The sequence below is a fragment of the Macrosteles quadrilineatus genome, unplaced genomic scaffold (assembly GCF_028750875.1).
Source record: "Macrosteles quadrilineatus isolate MER2022 unplaced genomic scaffold, UCM_ALF_1.0 Scaffold_2__2_contigs__length_208266976, whole genome shotgun sequence".
NCBI classification, from domain to species: domain Eukaryota; kingdom Metazoa; phylum Arthropoda; class Insecta; order Hemiptera; family Cicadellidae; genus Macrosteles; species Macrosteles quadrilineatus.
In genome coordinates this window covers 118,108,662-118,125,723 of record NW_026542595.1, presented here as the reverse complement: position 1 = coordinate 118,125,723, position 17,062 = coordinate 118,108,662, and the positions used below count along the sequence as shown (strand labels likewise).

The 17,062-nt window shown below is 35.6% G+C and overlaps 1 protein-coding gene and 1 long non-coding RNA gene across 2 annotated transcripts; one reads left to right on the top strand and one right to left on the bottom strand.

The window, feature by feature from the left end:
• Positions 1-766: 766 nt before the first annotated feature.
• On the top strand, positions 767-8,114 carry LOC128986259 (nischarin). Its single transcript, XM_054406524.1, has 4 exons — positions 767-1,457; positions 3,198-3,621; positions 4,236-4,597; positions 5,910-8,114. The coding sequence occupies exons 1-4, from the start codon at positions 1,017-1,019 to the stop codon at positions 6,081-6,083; spliced, it is 1,401 nt and encodes a 466-aa protein (XP_054262499.1). The 5' UTR covers positions 767-1,016; the 3' UTR covers positions 6,084-8,114.
• LOC128986260 (uncharacterized) lies at positions 8,105-15,183 on the bottom strand. Its single transcript, XR_008490114.1, has 2 exons — positions 14,250-15,183; positions 8,105-8,528 (listed from the first exon to the last, which is right to left on the bottom strand). It is a non-coding gene; the product is annotated as an uncharacterized LOC128986260 (long non-coding RNA).
• Positions 15,184-17,062: the final 1,879 nt, after the last annotated feature.

Genomic DNA, 17,062 nt, shown 5'->3' with positions numbered 1-17,062 from the left:
CACGATAAGACAAGTGCCAGACGCCAGACCAGACGGTCTGGTCTGGAGGTCTGGTCTGGTAGTGTGTGGGGGGCTTAAGCTACTACTAGTGTTTTCTATTTTATGCAATAGTTGTTATTAATTTGATTGCACATTATGGTTAAGTCATTAAAAAAACTAAATAGCACAGAATATAAGTCATAACAGACGTTATTTGAATTTTGTTTAAAAATGTCAATTCTGTATCAAGTACAGTATGACACAGTTACAAATCACAAATATTGTTATTTATATAAAACCTTTTTTGGCAGATAAATAATCCAAACCTATCTCACGCTCTTAATTATTGTTATTGTGATGTGTTTTATTTGTATTTCTATCTTAGAAATTAGAACTTGCATAAAGGATCTGAATAAGGAATTGTTTTTAGGATCTGTTGGAATATTAATATGCAAGGGTTAAGGGGTTAAATATTACTTGCGAGTAAAACTTAGGTAGCTCTCATCGTGCATAGTTCCACACAACCGGTACACTAATAATTAAGACAAAATTAGAACAGGCACTGTGCAAAAAGAAATCATGAATAGGCACTGTGGGACTATGCACTCTGAGACCCATTTAAATCTTAATCTATGATCAAAATTACTGTTTGGTTTGTTTGTCTGTGGTTATGGCAGTCAGCTGTAAGAGGGATCTTTTCTCTGTAGTTATTTTTATGCTTCACTAACTATTTAATAATAGAACTGTCAAATATTTTTTATTTTAATGCTGACAGTCATACATAAACAATGCCATTTATTATGATGATGTAAATCTTTAAAAGTAACTTAATTGTATGAATTTTGTTCGTTTACGTCTTCGCTCTTATTTCATCAGTTAGATTGTGTCGTATTTAATCTGTAAATATACCTATTCTAGTAACATCTTATAACCCTTAATTTTTAGGCTAATCTTTACTAGTATGATAACTTGATCAATTGTACAAGTTAATTTAACTATAAATTCCAACAAACCATATCTCTGTACAAAAATAAAGCATGGCTTGTTTTCTTTTTAATAAGGATCGTGTTTATATACACATACCGGATGTTTGTGATGTAGATAAAGTTACTTTTTACAACATTGTTGTAAAGGTTGGTGATTTCTCCTGGAAAGTAAAGCATCGCTACAATGACTTTGTTACATTACATGACAAATTAGTTGTGGATCATTGTGTTTCAAAAGATATTTTGCCTTCGAAAAAACTCATAGGTAAAAGGGATCCAGTTTTTATTCAAAAAAGGCGACTTGGATTGGAAACGTATTTGTCAAATGTTGTAAATTTTCTCAAAGAAACAATGCCTCGAGAGTTAGCAATGTTCTTGGATTTTCACAAGTATGACATATTGTTCCTGCTTCAAGAGATGTCATCAACATTTTTGAGGGATGGGGATGCAATTCTATCAAAAGAGAAAAGTTTCAAGTTTAATCCATTGCAGGTATGTTACCTAATATTTTTTTCTGCAAAACTTTGATACCCAACACTATCCAATTGTTGAACACTAAAAGTACCGTATCGATTCTATCAACAATATGATGGGGTTGTGTATCAAAGTTCTGCTTATTTTCCCAATGATTTGATAGTTACAGAAGACTCCCTCTTATCCGGACTCCTCGGGACCGAGGCCAGTCCGGATAACGGGTTTTCCAGTTAAACCGACGTCCCCAAAGACTCGTTAAAACGGTTTGTTTAAATGCATACTGTATACAGTAGTTGACTTAAATTTAGGAGAGCATTGTATTTAAACGTGTGATCACTGGTCTCAAATCTTTCAACACTCGTTTCAGTACCATCCACTTCCTGCCGATCTAGTCCGGTTAAACCGATGTGCTAATAAAAATTGTCTAGTTAAAGAGATGTCATTTCCGTCGAGTGTAGTGTGGTTAAACCAATGTCCGGTTAAAAGGTGTCCGGATAAGCAGGAGTCTACTGTAATTGCAATCAAACATATCTTTCACTAAGTTATCACATTATTCTGTTTTGCACATTCAGCTTAGTTGTAAGATAGACCTACGTAAAAACAATACTTAATATAAGGTTAAAATACCTGGTTGTCGCCTTTTAGTCCAAGTTGTCTTACTGGATTGTACGCATTTCTGAGTAAATCCCATCGTCAGATCCATGGTACCACGAAAACTACAAGTCCCTCTTCTTGATTTGCCTCAAGAAGTGCGTCAAAAGTTCAAAAACGAGAGACAAAACCATAAAAAACAATAGTCGACTATTACATTTAACGTGGTTTGTCTTTTTCGACGTGTGCACAGGCAGGGTGATATGGAGGGCCATTGGATGTGTGTCGAGACTCGACTGAAAACGGGAGTTGGTCGTGATTTGCCTTTGTTCTGATGACGTGGCGAATGCAGCATTGTTTGGGCTATTGTCTAATTTTATATTGAGAGAGATTTTATGAAGAGAATATTGGACTGTAGGGTGATTTTGTCATGTAGCAGGTTGTTTGTATCAATTTTTCTGGCTCTATAAATTTCAAATTGTTCCAATGCTGTCATTGATAAGCCTTTTTGGCCAATATGTAATAAAGGCTACACATTTTCTTTTACACCTGTATAACTGTGGTTACTAGTTACTAAATGGTCGGCAAAATTTCATTTTAGATTTAATGCTTTTCTTGGGAAGGTGCTCATTAAATCGTTTGATGAAGGGCCTGCCGGTTTGTCCAATATAAAATTTATCACAGTCTCGTCACACCTACTTTATGTAAGTTATACGTGCTACACCTAACCCGATGAATGCAAATTTATGGATGTAAGTTATTATTAGAGATCACACTATATATTTAATTTATTGACATTAGCTATTTGAATTGGTTGAGTGACTGCCAAGGGCAATATTTATATCTTTTTAGCTACCTAATAGAATAAAAGATTTGTGTTTTAGACCCAATTTAGTCCTACAGTTTATAACTAGACTTTATTTAAACTTGAATTTAAACAAATTTAACTTAATTTAAATGTGAAAAATAATTTATACCTTACATACTGTAACTTATAACCGTAAAGGAACCTTTGCAGTAGTTCAGCTTTATTTTTTGTTCAAAAACAACATAGCTTAGAACCAGTGTTAAAACTTAATTTTCAAAATAAATATAAAAAGCCCATTAAGGGCTTACATCAGATCATGTTCTCTTACCATTGCTTAACAACTATAAATTTGTTAACAGCTCCATGCAATTAGTGAGCGGTTGAAACAGCCGTGTCCACCTATTGAAATCTTCGACAAATCATACGACTTCAGCCACGTTCTGGATTTCTGCTGCCAGTTGCTGAAAGTAGAAGTCGAGGGTTCTTGGGATCCGATTGAGTCGAGCGACATTATTCCCAACAAATGCGCTTTTGAATTATCAGCTTTCAAAAATGTCCAAGAACTGCTACTGAACAAGGTGTGTGTTGGACGGATTTATGACACTGGGACAATGAGGCATACTCTTCGGAAGTTGACGGTAACTGAATGCAGTTTACAGTCACCAGCAGATATTCTATTGTGCGATGTTGTGCATAAAGAGTGCGTTACTGAGGTGCCTGAAGAAAAAAAGTGGCTTCAACTCGCAGAGGTAGATCTCAGCCAGAATCATATCAAAAGTTTTGGTAAGCATAATTCCTGTATTTCTTTCATAGGTACAATATAACATAATGAAGAGTTGGCTGCTGAAAATATTAAAGATAACTGAAGTTAATTGTTGTTGGGGATAAATTTGTCAGGATTTAAATTTAATTTTGTGAATAAACTACACTGAAACTAGAGAGCTCTTAACATTAGGCCTAAATCAGGCTAGGCCTACCTAATTTAATTCTTAAACAACTATAAAGACACCACAAATATCCTATTACGTTACTGTAAGGTTGTTCTCATGCTTGGACTACGAATTTGAACTCGGCCTCTCCATCTTCCCCTAATCCTCCAGTTTCTCTTAACTCAACATTTGTTATTTTACTTCTTCTCTTCTCCACATTCCTCGTTTTTCATCAATCCTCCTCAAGGTCTCAGTTTCCTTCCCTCTATCACCATCAATTATATTTTCCTAGCAATTCTTGCATTTTAAACATATCCTAACCGTCTTTATCTTGTTTTTTTTTACTCCTTCTTATTGTGAGCTGCCTTCAAATGACATTTTTTATCCCTCTATTCATAACCAAATCATACATCAAGATAAAAAATTCACATTATGAAAATACATTTTTTATATCACCTTTTTCCTCAGGTAACACACTATTATTGATGCCCGTATTGACGAAGCTAAAAGCGAATGAAAATCCAATCACCCAGGTTGACGATTTGACAAACCTGCAAGAACTGAGTCACCTATATTTGTCTGCTAATCGGATCAACGAAGCTGACGATTTTCATCTCCGACTCAAAAACATCGTTTTCCTCGACCTTTCGCAGAACCTTATCTCCTCGCTCCGAGGCTTTTCTTCGCTCTACTCTCTCGAAGGACTCGACCTCGGATCGAACATCATTGTTGACGTCAGTGAAGTTCAGCACGTTCGGACGCTGGACAAACTCAACTATCTAGTTTTAACAGGAAATCCTGTGGCTACCGTGGTGGATTACAGGATAAAGGTATGTTTGAATGGTTTTGTCTGTTTAGTATAACCTGTACGTTCGTAAAGTATTAAGACCTTCTGTGTTGTTGATATTTTTCATAAGAATTAAAAAGTGGAATCGGAATTTGGTTCTAACTTCTGGTAGTACAGAATCAGCTAGAACGTGTCTCAAACGGTGATCAATATTTTACCAGTACAATGTCACACTATTTCCTGAAGACCAGGATTTGACTGTTAGACTTTGAGTTATAATAAACATTGCCTTATTGGTATCAATCTGAAAATTTGTGTTTATTATTAATTAGTGTTCAAATAACAATGATAAAGAAGTAAAATAAAAAATAAATAAATAAAATTAAACAGTCTTATATACAAACCTCATTGTAAGAAATCATAATTGAAATTTTGTACAGATGGTAATATGAAATGTGTTGCTAAAATTTGAAAGAGGCTGAGTCACTCATATTTACATAACGATTAAACGGTACAGTCTGTGTAGAAAATTGATAAGGCAGACTGTGGAAACTAAACAAACATAATTTATTCCTTGCCCTAAACTGAATAAAACTAAATAAAACAGTGGTAATAATAATATGTTTCAATGTATGGGCACCAGCATAAAAAAGGCATAAAAAAGTAAATTAAAAACCATCTACTCTTAAAGACAGCTCAATGCATCCAAATTAACCTCTTTATCCTATGTACAATCAAAATTACAGGATTCAATGTCATATGCAAATAGAAAAGATTGTTAGACAACTCAAAAGGAACCTTAATAATTAACTTCTCTAAAAAAAAAACACCAGTTTGTTCAACATATTTACCTCAGCAGCCTTTTTTAAATTGTTTTCAGTATCCTAGCCACCATCCTGGAATTAATTGTTGTATACACTTACTTTAGAGGCTTCAATTACGCGGCCAAAAGTCATCCGTTATCGGCAGGATTTTAACCCGAGCACCTGAGGACCAAAGACCGAAGCTCTACCACTAGACCATCTGACTCCCTCAATTGGCATGTTGGTAAAATTGTTATTATGTCACCAGTTTGTTTCTACAAATGGGAGCTGAAATTTCCACCGAGTGTTATTAAAACTACTTAATTAATAGCCAAATGTAGGTCTTATGGTGATACCCGCTTCCTTGAATGAATCTTATCCATCCAACAACGCGGTCATCACCAGAATACTTATATTTGTGGAAGTGTATCATATAGATTACTTAATACATTTTCTATGATTTCAAAATGTTTGCTGTATTTATGTTCACATGTTATATAAAAATCAAACATTTCAACCTCTTCATGGGTACAATATAGAATTGTTCAACAGGTGCTGGAACAGTTTGGCAGGCGAGCCGCAAGTTTGTGTTTGGACAACGAGAGGCCGTCCCAGAAAGAGCTAGACACAGTTGCTGTCGTGTTGGCGTTACGAGTAGTCAAAGAGGGCAAAGCACCCGTCTTCTCACGCACCGTTGAACCTACATTCCCCAATACACTACAGTAGCGCCACCTTAAACTGATAGTTATCCCGTCGGAGGTAGCGTCTGTGAGAATTAGTTTTTCTGTAGTGGTGGACAGGCTACTGTGGACCAAAGTATTGGGTTCGAGTTCTAAGCCAGGAATCGTCTACCAGTGCGACCGGTCCTTTATTATTGCTGCTCAACAGAGTTCGTATTAAAGGGGGCAAGCATCGGGGGACGATAGCCAGCTTACCTTGAGTCTGCGTTAGCCTGTCTACGACTCTAATCATTGTTGTACCTAAGAGGGTATAAAAAAAAACACAAGTGTATAATTTGTAAAGTATTGAAAAATATTGTTCCAGAAATTGAATGTTGCACAGATTTATTGTTACTGCTTTTGAAATTGAAGCCTGAAAATTTACTCGATGGATAAATTACAGTTTACTGTCAAAATTGATTTGTTGAAACATGCAAATACCTACTTGTATATACATATTACATATTGTGGTTCTTAAATTCAGTCATATCATTGGCTAGTGTAAAGGCAATAGAAAATGGCAACGCTCTGTCACAAGTCAGTTATGATTTATTTATTTACCAGTATTTACCACGAATACTAGAAAAATACCGGTATGGATCATAAACATAAACAAATGACGTTGGCCCGAATCCTATACTAATAGCAATAGCATTGAACATATGTTTTGGCAGTTTTTTATTTTTGGCCCAAAAACGTCATTTGTTTATATATGATCCATACCGGTATTTTACTAGTAATCGTGGTATTTACTGTTGAATTATTACAATTAAATTTTGTATCCAACTTTGTGTGCTCCGGTGTAATCAATATGAATGATTTTTATTTTTGGTGTAAACTTTTTTTGGACTTCAAAATTTGCATAGTTTGTAATATTTTAGTTGTAATGTTATTTTTTGTTTTGTTTTTATCTCATGTATCTATTTGTGCATTACTAACTTATGTGATATAAACCTGTAAATAGGTCACATATTCTGTGATACATGTATTATATGAACTCTAGTATTATCATGGTAAAAGACATCTTTGGAAGAATATTTTAAAACCCTCTTCTGTTGAACTAACATTGTATCTTTTAATTTTTCATTGATATTTGGAAAATTATCAATACTGCCCCTGGGTCAAGGCATAGCAGCAATACAACAGTTCAGTTTTAAAAGGCTCTTTTGATTTCTTACACCGGTGGGAATTCAATTATAGCATATAATCAACATCTAAGGTGCTAAAGAATTTAAATTTCATGATTTTGCAAGAACTCATTCATATAGAATAATCACTAATCAACGAACGTTTGCTGCACATAAAACGTTACAACCACGATAATAGAGCTGCATTGCAGCTTTAAAAACATGTTTGACCAATGTCAGTTAAAAATTTGTTTTGTTAAGTTGACAGATATTAAATAGGCCTAGGCCAACAAAAAGTGTTAGAATATAACATTTTCTGGTAGGCCTACTTTAGTAAAAAATCAACCAATGTGCCTTTCATATGTATGTATGACCATTGACAAAAAGAATTAAACAAAGACTGTCAGCCGTGCTGCAGTTACCATAGGTTCTGGCCCACACCGATGGGAGCGCCGTGTAGTTATGGGGTATGCGCTACGTGACTACACGGTGCTCCCAGCAGTATGCGCCAGAACGTATGGTAACGGTAACCATGGGACCGCAGCACAGCTGACAGTATATATTTTATTCATTTTGTCTATGGTAAGACTGGTGTTCTAAACATTTTATAGAACACAATTTAGATGTTATATTTTTAATTTGATTTTTCACTCATGAAAGCAATAACTTACTGTTTCCATAATGTTATGACAATTGTTAAGTTTTATTCTATTTCACATTTTTTTCAATTTGGATACATTGATGGGTCAGGTGAGGTATTCTAGTTTTAAAATGTATTTTCTGGTGCTTAATTTGCTAGCAGTTATTTGATTATTTTTCTTTATACCATTTTAAGCACCAACTACAGTTAACTTATAATTAAAGAATAACACTTGTGAATTGCTGCAATTAAATCAAAATGTTGTTATATTGATAAAGTGTTTATTCCATTATTTTACATATTTTTTTAGGTCTAGCAGTAATTATACTTAAGACATTCTACAACGTTAACTTAAGTCTTTGCATATTGTTGGGCTAAACTTAAAAAATGTCAAAGTACAAAGAATCAAATTAATATAAACCTAAACAATAAAAAACATCTTGTTAATAGTAAAGTCAATGGAAAACTAAAATAAACACTAACAAAATCGGTTTACTTCACCGAGGCAAAAGAAATAGGTAGGTAGTTGAGAAAATAATAGCCCTATATACCGGTAAGTCATTAAACTAGGCCTAGCACTTAACTTATGTTCATTTCAAGAAGTCGTTTGAAACTATTTTGCAGTTTATGCTCGTTCCTAACATTCCCTTTTGTGGGCCATTCTGCTTTTCAGCGCCATCAATCACTGAAACAAACACCAAAATTAAATCATGAACTATAAGCGAAGCCCAGGGCCGCATTTAGCCAAACGGCGCCCCTAGGCCCACAAAACAGTTGCGCCCTCCCGGCCGTAATATTGGTCAGGAAACGTAAATAATGTCACGATCATTGTCATTGAGTAGCATATACAAGTATAATCCGTTGATACTTTCAATAAATCAACTCCTTTAAAATGTATATATGCCCCTATAATACTATACCTCTAATGAGATTAACTGAACAATGATAAATACCTGCTTCCCTCAGAAGATCCCAATCTTGTAAAATGTAGGAGTGGAACATTTACAATACCGTACTATATTGTATTGTAAAAAATATAGGCCTATATGTACCGGTATCCACCAGTTTTAAGTAAATAATAATTGTTATGGTCAAAATTTTATTTGGATGGTGTGAAATAACTTGAAAAGTATGAGTTTTTAGTCTTTTTTATTTAACATAAACAACACAAAATACGTTTATGATGAACAACATTCAAAATCAGAAATAATTCCATCACGATACATAATACCGGTGTGCAAATATAATTGATGAAAAAATTACACCTATTCATTATCTCTAAGTGAAATACCGGCATAATTCGACATTTTTTACTACTTAACTAAACATAAACAGAACAACACAACAGGTTAAGTAAACAGGAGAGAATAACGTAGCTGACTTTTGGCAGTCGCTGCAGGGATGTCGTTGGGACAACAGCAAAACGAAATATCACACGAGTAAAAGCAGGTTATTCCCAACACGGCAGTACCAAACAAGGCAGCCCTTATTTCTTCTTCATCTATTTGCTTACTAAACGCGGCAAATTCAAACTACACTCGGTCTCGGACGGGCCCGCGCGTCAGTGGGCTGGTAGCAGGGCTACCCAGGGCTAGAGATATACAAGGGCTGGCTCACTCCTTTGATGTTTGCGGTTGCCGCCTGATCCTACTTCCCCTCCCCCGCCACTCCTCAGTGACGTAACGGAGATACATCGGCGCGAGGCGCGACGGTAGCCTAGCACGGCAGTGCATGTCGCCCGGCATCTACGCGCATATTAATAATTGTGTTTATAATAATGTAGTTTTATAGTGTGATTTTAAAGTGGGTTTCGTTAACCCTCCAACTTGCAATGGGCGAACTATGTAGTGGCAAAGCATTTTTGGCGATTTTGCAGTCGAAAATTCATATAAACTAAACCAACAGATCAAACCTATGAACCTTATTTATTATTTCCAACTTGAAGTGTTCGTGATGAAATGAAGAATTTGAAAATGGCAACAGCATAAATATTAAAAATATTGTAGGGAATATTGTCAGTAGGTAGAAAAATTGCTAAAAGATATACAAATTGTTAGGAGTTTATTTCCCTACATGGAAATGTAAAAAGATTCCAATTACCACTTAAACAAAGTTATGGCCCAAAAACAATGAAATGACAAGTTTCACGATTTTGCACAAGAAATTTCAAATAAAAACTAAATAAATGTATTATCAAGAGATAAAGTAAAAGTAAACATTTTTAGGCAATAATATTGGAGATCAAATGAAGTAAGAATTGTTTATGTATACTGATCATTTCAATAGATGTTTATGACTTTTAATAAATGTTTATATTTGTCTAGAAAAACATTTTGTTTTTCACACGTATATATTATTTTTAAAATCCCGCAAACCAACTATATAAAATGAAAGTAAACTTATTCCCCTACATGAATATACATAGTTATAAAGGCAAATATGCAAAAATAAATATTTTATAGTTTTATCTATAAAATGCTGCTGTGCCTTTTTCATTTGGCGATTAAATCGTTTCTTAATTATGACGAAATGTTTCAAAAACGGGCTAAAAGTAATGTCCCAGACCTCAAATTAAGTAAGTCTATCCACATAAAACAGTTTATAAACTAAATAAGTACAATTTTTACAACTAATAAATACGATTGAAATGATAAAGTCAAACCCGCGATATTCGTTGTTGGTAAACAGTCAATGAAGTTCACAAAAACTGGCTAAAAAATAATGTCTTAAGTTTATAAAAGTAATGTCACATTACAGTCGAGGCACAATAAATAATATCGCAACCAAACATTTACAACGTATAATCACGATGTAAACTGATAAAGTAAAATCACACCAAAACTCGACTTGTTAGTTATTGGTCAACAGAGAATGAGGTTAGTTAGTCAGGCAACTTAATGTCTTTTTGCAACATATGTTATTTTAATTTATTGAAATATGTAGGGCCTATGATAAAATGTAATTGATTAATTTAAATTATTTTCCTTCCTGTAAAAGTTACAAATACTAAGTATAGGTAATGTATTTTTATACAACCTCAATGTATTTTATATAACCTCAATGAATCCTAAAAGGTATGAATAAGTAATAAATAAATACAATTAATAATCCATACATTAAGATACATTCGAGCAATTCGAACACAGATCAATAACTACAGTAATCTTAGGCCGGGGCCACACGTGGCGGATCGTCCGCGCGGCTTATGATCGTACGATCCCGTACGATGTCCCGGCCACACGGAGCGGATGAACCGCTTCCGGTTGAGGTTTCCCAGCAGCCTACGTACTGAGATTCTAACATGGTTTAATTCACTCGTTCTCGTTGTAGTCATGGAAGAAACACGTATGTTAGTTTGTGCATTAGAAGCGTGTGGTGAGCTAGAGGAGGCAAACCGAAATCATTGGGTCCATCATTTCATAACCGATAAACCATTTGTGTTCCAAACCTTTAACGAGCACATGCGGAGTCTTTTTTTGTTACTATCGCATGTAGATGGCATTGTTTGACGAGCTACTTCAATTGCTTTGACCGCATATAACTAAGGAAGATATACTCATGAGAAATGTACATCATGAGAAATCCCACATTGTCCTTAACAAAATCTATTGATTTGTCTGTATCGAACATTTTACACCTTTAAACCAAAACGCACAAGCACAAACTAAAAAAAAAACAATTACAAATGCTTGAAAATGAGCTCCAACCGCGCGGACAATCCGTATCGTGTGGCCACTCTCATAAGACTACATGTGTCATCCCCTCCAACGCGGCTTATGATCGCGCGGACAATCCGCGACATGGCGCGGACAATCCGCTCAGGCGGCTTAGGATCGCCCCGTGTGGCCACTCTCATTTGATTCAATGTGTTGTCGGATCACGCGGATCATCCGCGTGGTCCGTCCGCGCGGATGATCTGCGTCGTGTGGCCCTGGCCTTAGGCATCGCTTTACATTCCACACCCATCCTTAAATATCTACTTAAGTTAATTTTTTACTTATTTAAATTGATGTTATACGTAAATCCTATTTGAAAATCAATTACTTTTATAAAATACATTAATACCTAATAAAAAATGTCCAACATAGAGCTTAATAAACGCTAAATGTGCGGTAATACCAACGCTCACACAGGCAAAGATATACGGTGCCGGGAGCCCGAGGTATCGCCGTGACGTCACAGCGGCGGAGTGGTGGGGAGCCACCTGGCATCACTTTCTGAGCTCGCGTGGCCTAGCCCTTGTATATCTCTAGCCCTGAGGGCTACCGGTCTGACGCGTGGGGGCGTTCATGGGATTCATTTAAGAAGTTGAATATTTTGCGCCCCCTAAAATTTGGCGCCCTAGGCCTGGCCTAGTGGGCCTAATAGGAAATGCGGTACTGGCGAAGCCTTGATTAGGCCTATTAGTGTATTAACTAATTAATTAATTAGCCTACCGGTATCAGTAGGTAAACCTGTAGGTGGTAAGATGAGTACAGTATATGATATTCTATACTACTAAAACCATTGATAATGGTAAAATTTGTGTTAAGATAAATTTGTTGATAGCAAATTTAAACTGTGTAAGTATATTTGACACAATACATCTAGCCAAAAAATCATCCCCGACCCCACTATCAGACATACACACCTACAACACCCGATACAAACACAACAGCTAACACAAAGCAACAGACTACAAAAAACAAGCAATACCCCAATCGATACAGGCACATATTTTACCAGAACATAAAAATCAATAACCACAATTAACAGCTTCACAAAACAAGTCAAAGAATACCTAATAGACAGGCTATTACAAAACCACAGATTACCGGTACCGTACATTGAATAGCACACATTCCAACACCTCAAATGAGCAACCTCTTCAGGACCCCTTCAAGAAGGGAAGAAATCGGACTATTCCCCAATCCAAAGATTGTGGCAAGGACTACGTGGTAAATAGTAAAGAATCATATTATTTTCTTTTCATTTGAAAGTGCTTCATCTATAGTTTTCTTATACAATAACCCAATGCCCAATTCACCCTAAACGCACTTCCTGAAGTGTGAAACTATGTAAAAAGTTTATAAAATTAGGTTTTGGACTTTATTTAGGGGCGGTAAAGTCATTTAACCCATGATAGGCCTATATTACCGAAAGTGCAAAACCTCAAAATATAATTTTTTTTTCACAATTCCATACTTTGGGGTCCGCAGCGCATCGACTCTTATCTCAGCTTGGGCAGAACAGCGCCGCGAGAAGTGCTTGCAGACGTCATGGCAACTGCCTTTGTAAACTACCCATAAGTCCATCTATTTCAGAAGTTGACTAGGCTTGACAGTCTCATTTGCTTGTAGTGTACCACGCTCTGTTCCATTTATAGTATTTTAAACTATAGTATTTTTACTCTGGGGCCATGCACCAACATGTCAAGAAATTCTCGAATTGCAAAAAAGCAGTACCGGTAGGTGGCCTATTAATTTGTACTTCTAGTTAGTGAGTCGGTAGCGTCGCGGAATTCGGGCCCAAGGCAGCGATGTTGTGGGTTCGGATCCTGGTCACTGCCACTAAAATTTATCAGTACAGATCATGTGTTCTGTACCGGCTCACTTAGGGCTTTGCTGTAAATGTTCCACGCACGGGCAGTTCGTCAATGTGGACGGGCAAATGCAAAGTAAAGAGGCCGCCAACCTCTTTAAAAAAAAAAGAATGAAATGATCGTTGCAAACCTCTGTTTTTCCGCACCATTATTATGTCAGCCGACCATGTGAAGGCAAATCTACATAAATTTCTTTCAAGAAATAGCCTACTGTTTATAGCCATAGTAAAAGACATCGCTCTGACCTGGACATACCTCTCTGCAGGCTGTCAAAAACCAAAAACTCATTCCCAACGCTTGCCCTGAAGATATATATAAGTTACCTGCCTAATTCAATAAAAAATCAAGGAAAAAACAGCTTTCGTACTGTCCTGAAAAACTTGTTGAGAGAGAAACCATACTACAGCCTGCAAGACTATTTTAATGAGACACTATACCGGTGATAACTTAAGCCTGCGGCAAATCGTCCACCACCAAAGTACGTAACAAAGTTTTCAAATTCCAATCTGTGGAAGCTCTAACTTACTTAGTGTGAAGAGTAAAATTGACTCAATATAACCGGCTCTGCTTGTCTCGGTCAAGGAGGAGGTTTCTTTCTGGGTTCTGGAAATTAGATATTACCGGTAGGCATATATATTTAATTCACCTGGAGTTATTTTAGTTTTGACTCTGGCGTGAGAAAGTAGTAGCTTAAACGATAGTTCGAATATACCTCAGAAACGTGTTTAAGAGAAATTAAACTAATAGCGACCTACATTTAATTGGCTCTGGTAAAAATTAAAAAATATAATTGATACAGTTCAAGTTATATTAACTTAAACTTACCAATAGGTTAAGCACTGGCCAAATAACATTAGGGCCTAGTTAAGGGGACGAAAGGGCCTCCTGTTTCACAGTGGTCTCGTAGACATTTTCAACTTTTTTCTCGTAGACATTTGCAGTTTTAGCATCATGGATTAGGGCAATGGTTTCTCCTCGTAGCAATATTCTTCCTATCTTGTACCTATTCCCAAGCCTAATGTTAATTTCTTCAGCTTCATACAAGACAAGGTTCATGAATTCATCGAACCCTACTATGATACCTTCAAAATGCTTGTTCTTCACTTCTTGTATCCAGATATGTACTCGCGCACGACTTTGAAAATATTTGAATATTACATTGACTGGTGATACCATAACCTTTACAATTTTTGGATTAGAATTACTGGAATGAGCCATTTTTTGAAAGGTGCTATCCAATATCGTCCAACTTTTGACAAAATTGTATTTTATTTAATTTTTTCCCTCGACTCTCTCCAGTGATCGTTTGCTGTGAAGTAATTAATTGTCAAATCAAGTCCTCCTGATTTTCCTAAACCTAAACCAAATATCAATATCTATCTCTTTAAAATTCAAATTTCTGGGATAAAATTATTGAATCGAGGAGAGGAGACCGACAATCCGACAATGCTGGCTCGCTGGCTGGAGCTGACACTCGACGTTCTGTACCCACGAGCACCTCAGCTTCCACAAGCACAGAAGGCCTTGGAACAGTTCCTGGGATAACAGCTATTTGTGTAATAGCTTCACTGTATATCTTTATTGGACCTGTTTAGATAGTTGTTTCTTTCAACAGTTACAGTTGCGAACTCTGCATTCGCATTGTGATTTGGTGTTTATTCTTTACTGTTTGTTTACTTTTGACTTGAGCTGTTTGAAAAGGTGTTTTATGATTATGAAAATTAAAGTGTTGTAAGTGTGCTGAAGCTGATTATTTGTTATTAGGTACGGTATTGACAATTAAATATTTTAGTGCATAAGTTATGATGTTTTAAGTTCACTTAACCTATATTTTTCGGATTCCTCAAGAAAGAGTGATTATTAGGTTAGGTTAGGTGTTTGTGTGTGAATTTGTTAGATTGCAGTTTTGGTAGTGGTAGGTCTAAGTTAACCTCTAAGGTAAACTTAGGACTACTCTTAAAAATAGATAAGTTATTAATTTAACTTTTTTAAAGGCAATAACTTAGACCTAAACTCCACTGAAAGGCCCAACTAACAATCAAAATAAACCTAGACCTTTGACTATTAATACATCCAATAGTCAATGCCTAGACCTACCACTACTAAAACTCCAATCTAACAAATTCATACACAAACACAACTCAACCTAACCAACAATCCTTTCTTGAGGAATCCGAAAAATATAGGTTAAGTGAACGTTTAAAACTTAACAAATAATTCATGCACGCAAAATATTTAATTGTCAATACCGTACCTAATAACAAATAATCGGCTTCAGCACACTCACAAAACTTTAATTTTCATAATCATAAACATAAAACACCTTTTCAAGCAGCTCAAGTCAAAAATAAACAAACGAAACAGTAAAGAATAAACACCTTAAAATCACAATGCACAGTTCGCGACTGCAACTGTTGAAACAACTATCTAAACAGGTCCAATAAAGATATGCAGTGAAGCTATTAAACAAATAGCTGTTATCCCAGGAGCTGTTCCAAGGCCTTATGTGCATGTGGAAGCTAAGGTGCTCGTGGGTACAGAACGTCGAGTGGAGCTGACATGTGTTCGTAGTTTAAAGAAACAAGAGGGAAAAAAAAGGCAATGGCTAAAGTTTAGCAAGACTCGAGGAAAAGGTCGACATAAATTCTGTGCCGTCATAGGTTTAAATATTTACTATGACTTACGAGAAATGCACACAGAATTTTATCATATTTTAAAATCTTATATCTGTTTCGAAGCTTTTATCTTATAAAACCGCTTTAAATCTTGACATGGAATTAATTTCCCCATACAGGTATGTGCGTGGCAATGAGTTTAAGCATAGATTAAACATGGGTTTAAGTTTAAGCATAGATAAACTATAGATTAATCATACTCATGTTTAATCTATGATAAAACATAGTTCCTTAGAAGATTGAGAAAGGGTTATAAGGATGGGAATCCTTATGGAACAGCTGAAGTTACAATTTGTTTCTATTATTTTTTGGGTTAATTTCTCATTATTTGTGTCTCACTGTTTGGTTATATAGCTAGTGGACGAGTTATTGTTTATGATTAGATAGTTTTATTTGGTTAAACGAGGTTTTAAATGACTGAAATTACAAGAAACAAATTATAAACAAAACACGACATCTACAGAAAACCGGACAGAACTAACAATAAAATTGGCTTCAGCTGTTCCATAGGGATGGGAAATCTTAAGGGACTATGTTATATCTAAGGGAGTATGTTTTATCTATGGTATAAGCATAGATAAAACCCATGGTGGAAGGAAAAAACATATTTGTGCTATTCCCGTCATATTCTAACGTCACTTGGATTGCAAAAAAGAAAATCACCTGATTGGAACTGTCAAATTAGCGGTGGGGCACACGGAAGATTTCTCAGGTGCCGTTTGACGTCACTAACTGCTGCGTCTGAAGAAACAGACAGTTTTATAATTTTCTATTATTAAATTAAACTGTCATAACCTAACCAAACTAACCAAACGTGCTGATAATGGAAAAATCGAATAAAGGTTTACTAATCTAAAAAATAATTTTGTTCATAAAATAAAATTATAATTGCCTAAAATTAAATTTTATAATTTTTTTAATTATAAATTTAAACTGTCATAACCTAACCAAACCAACCAAACT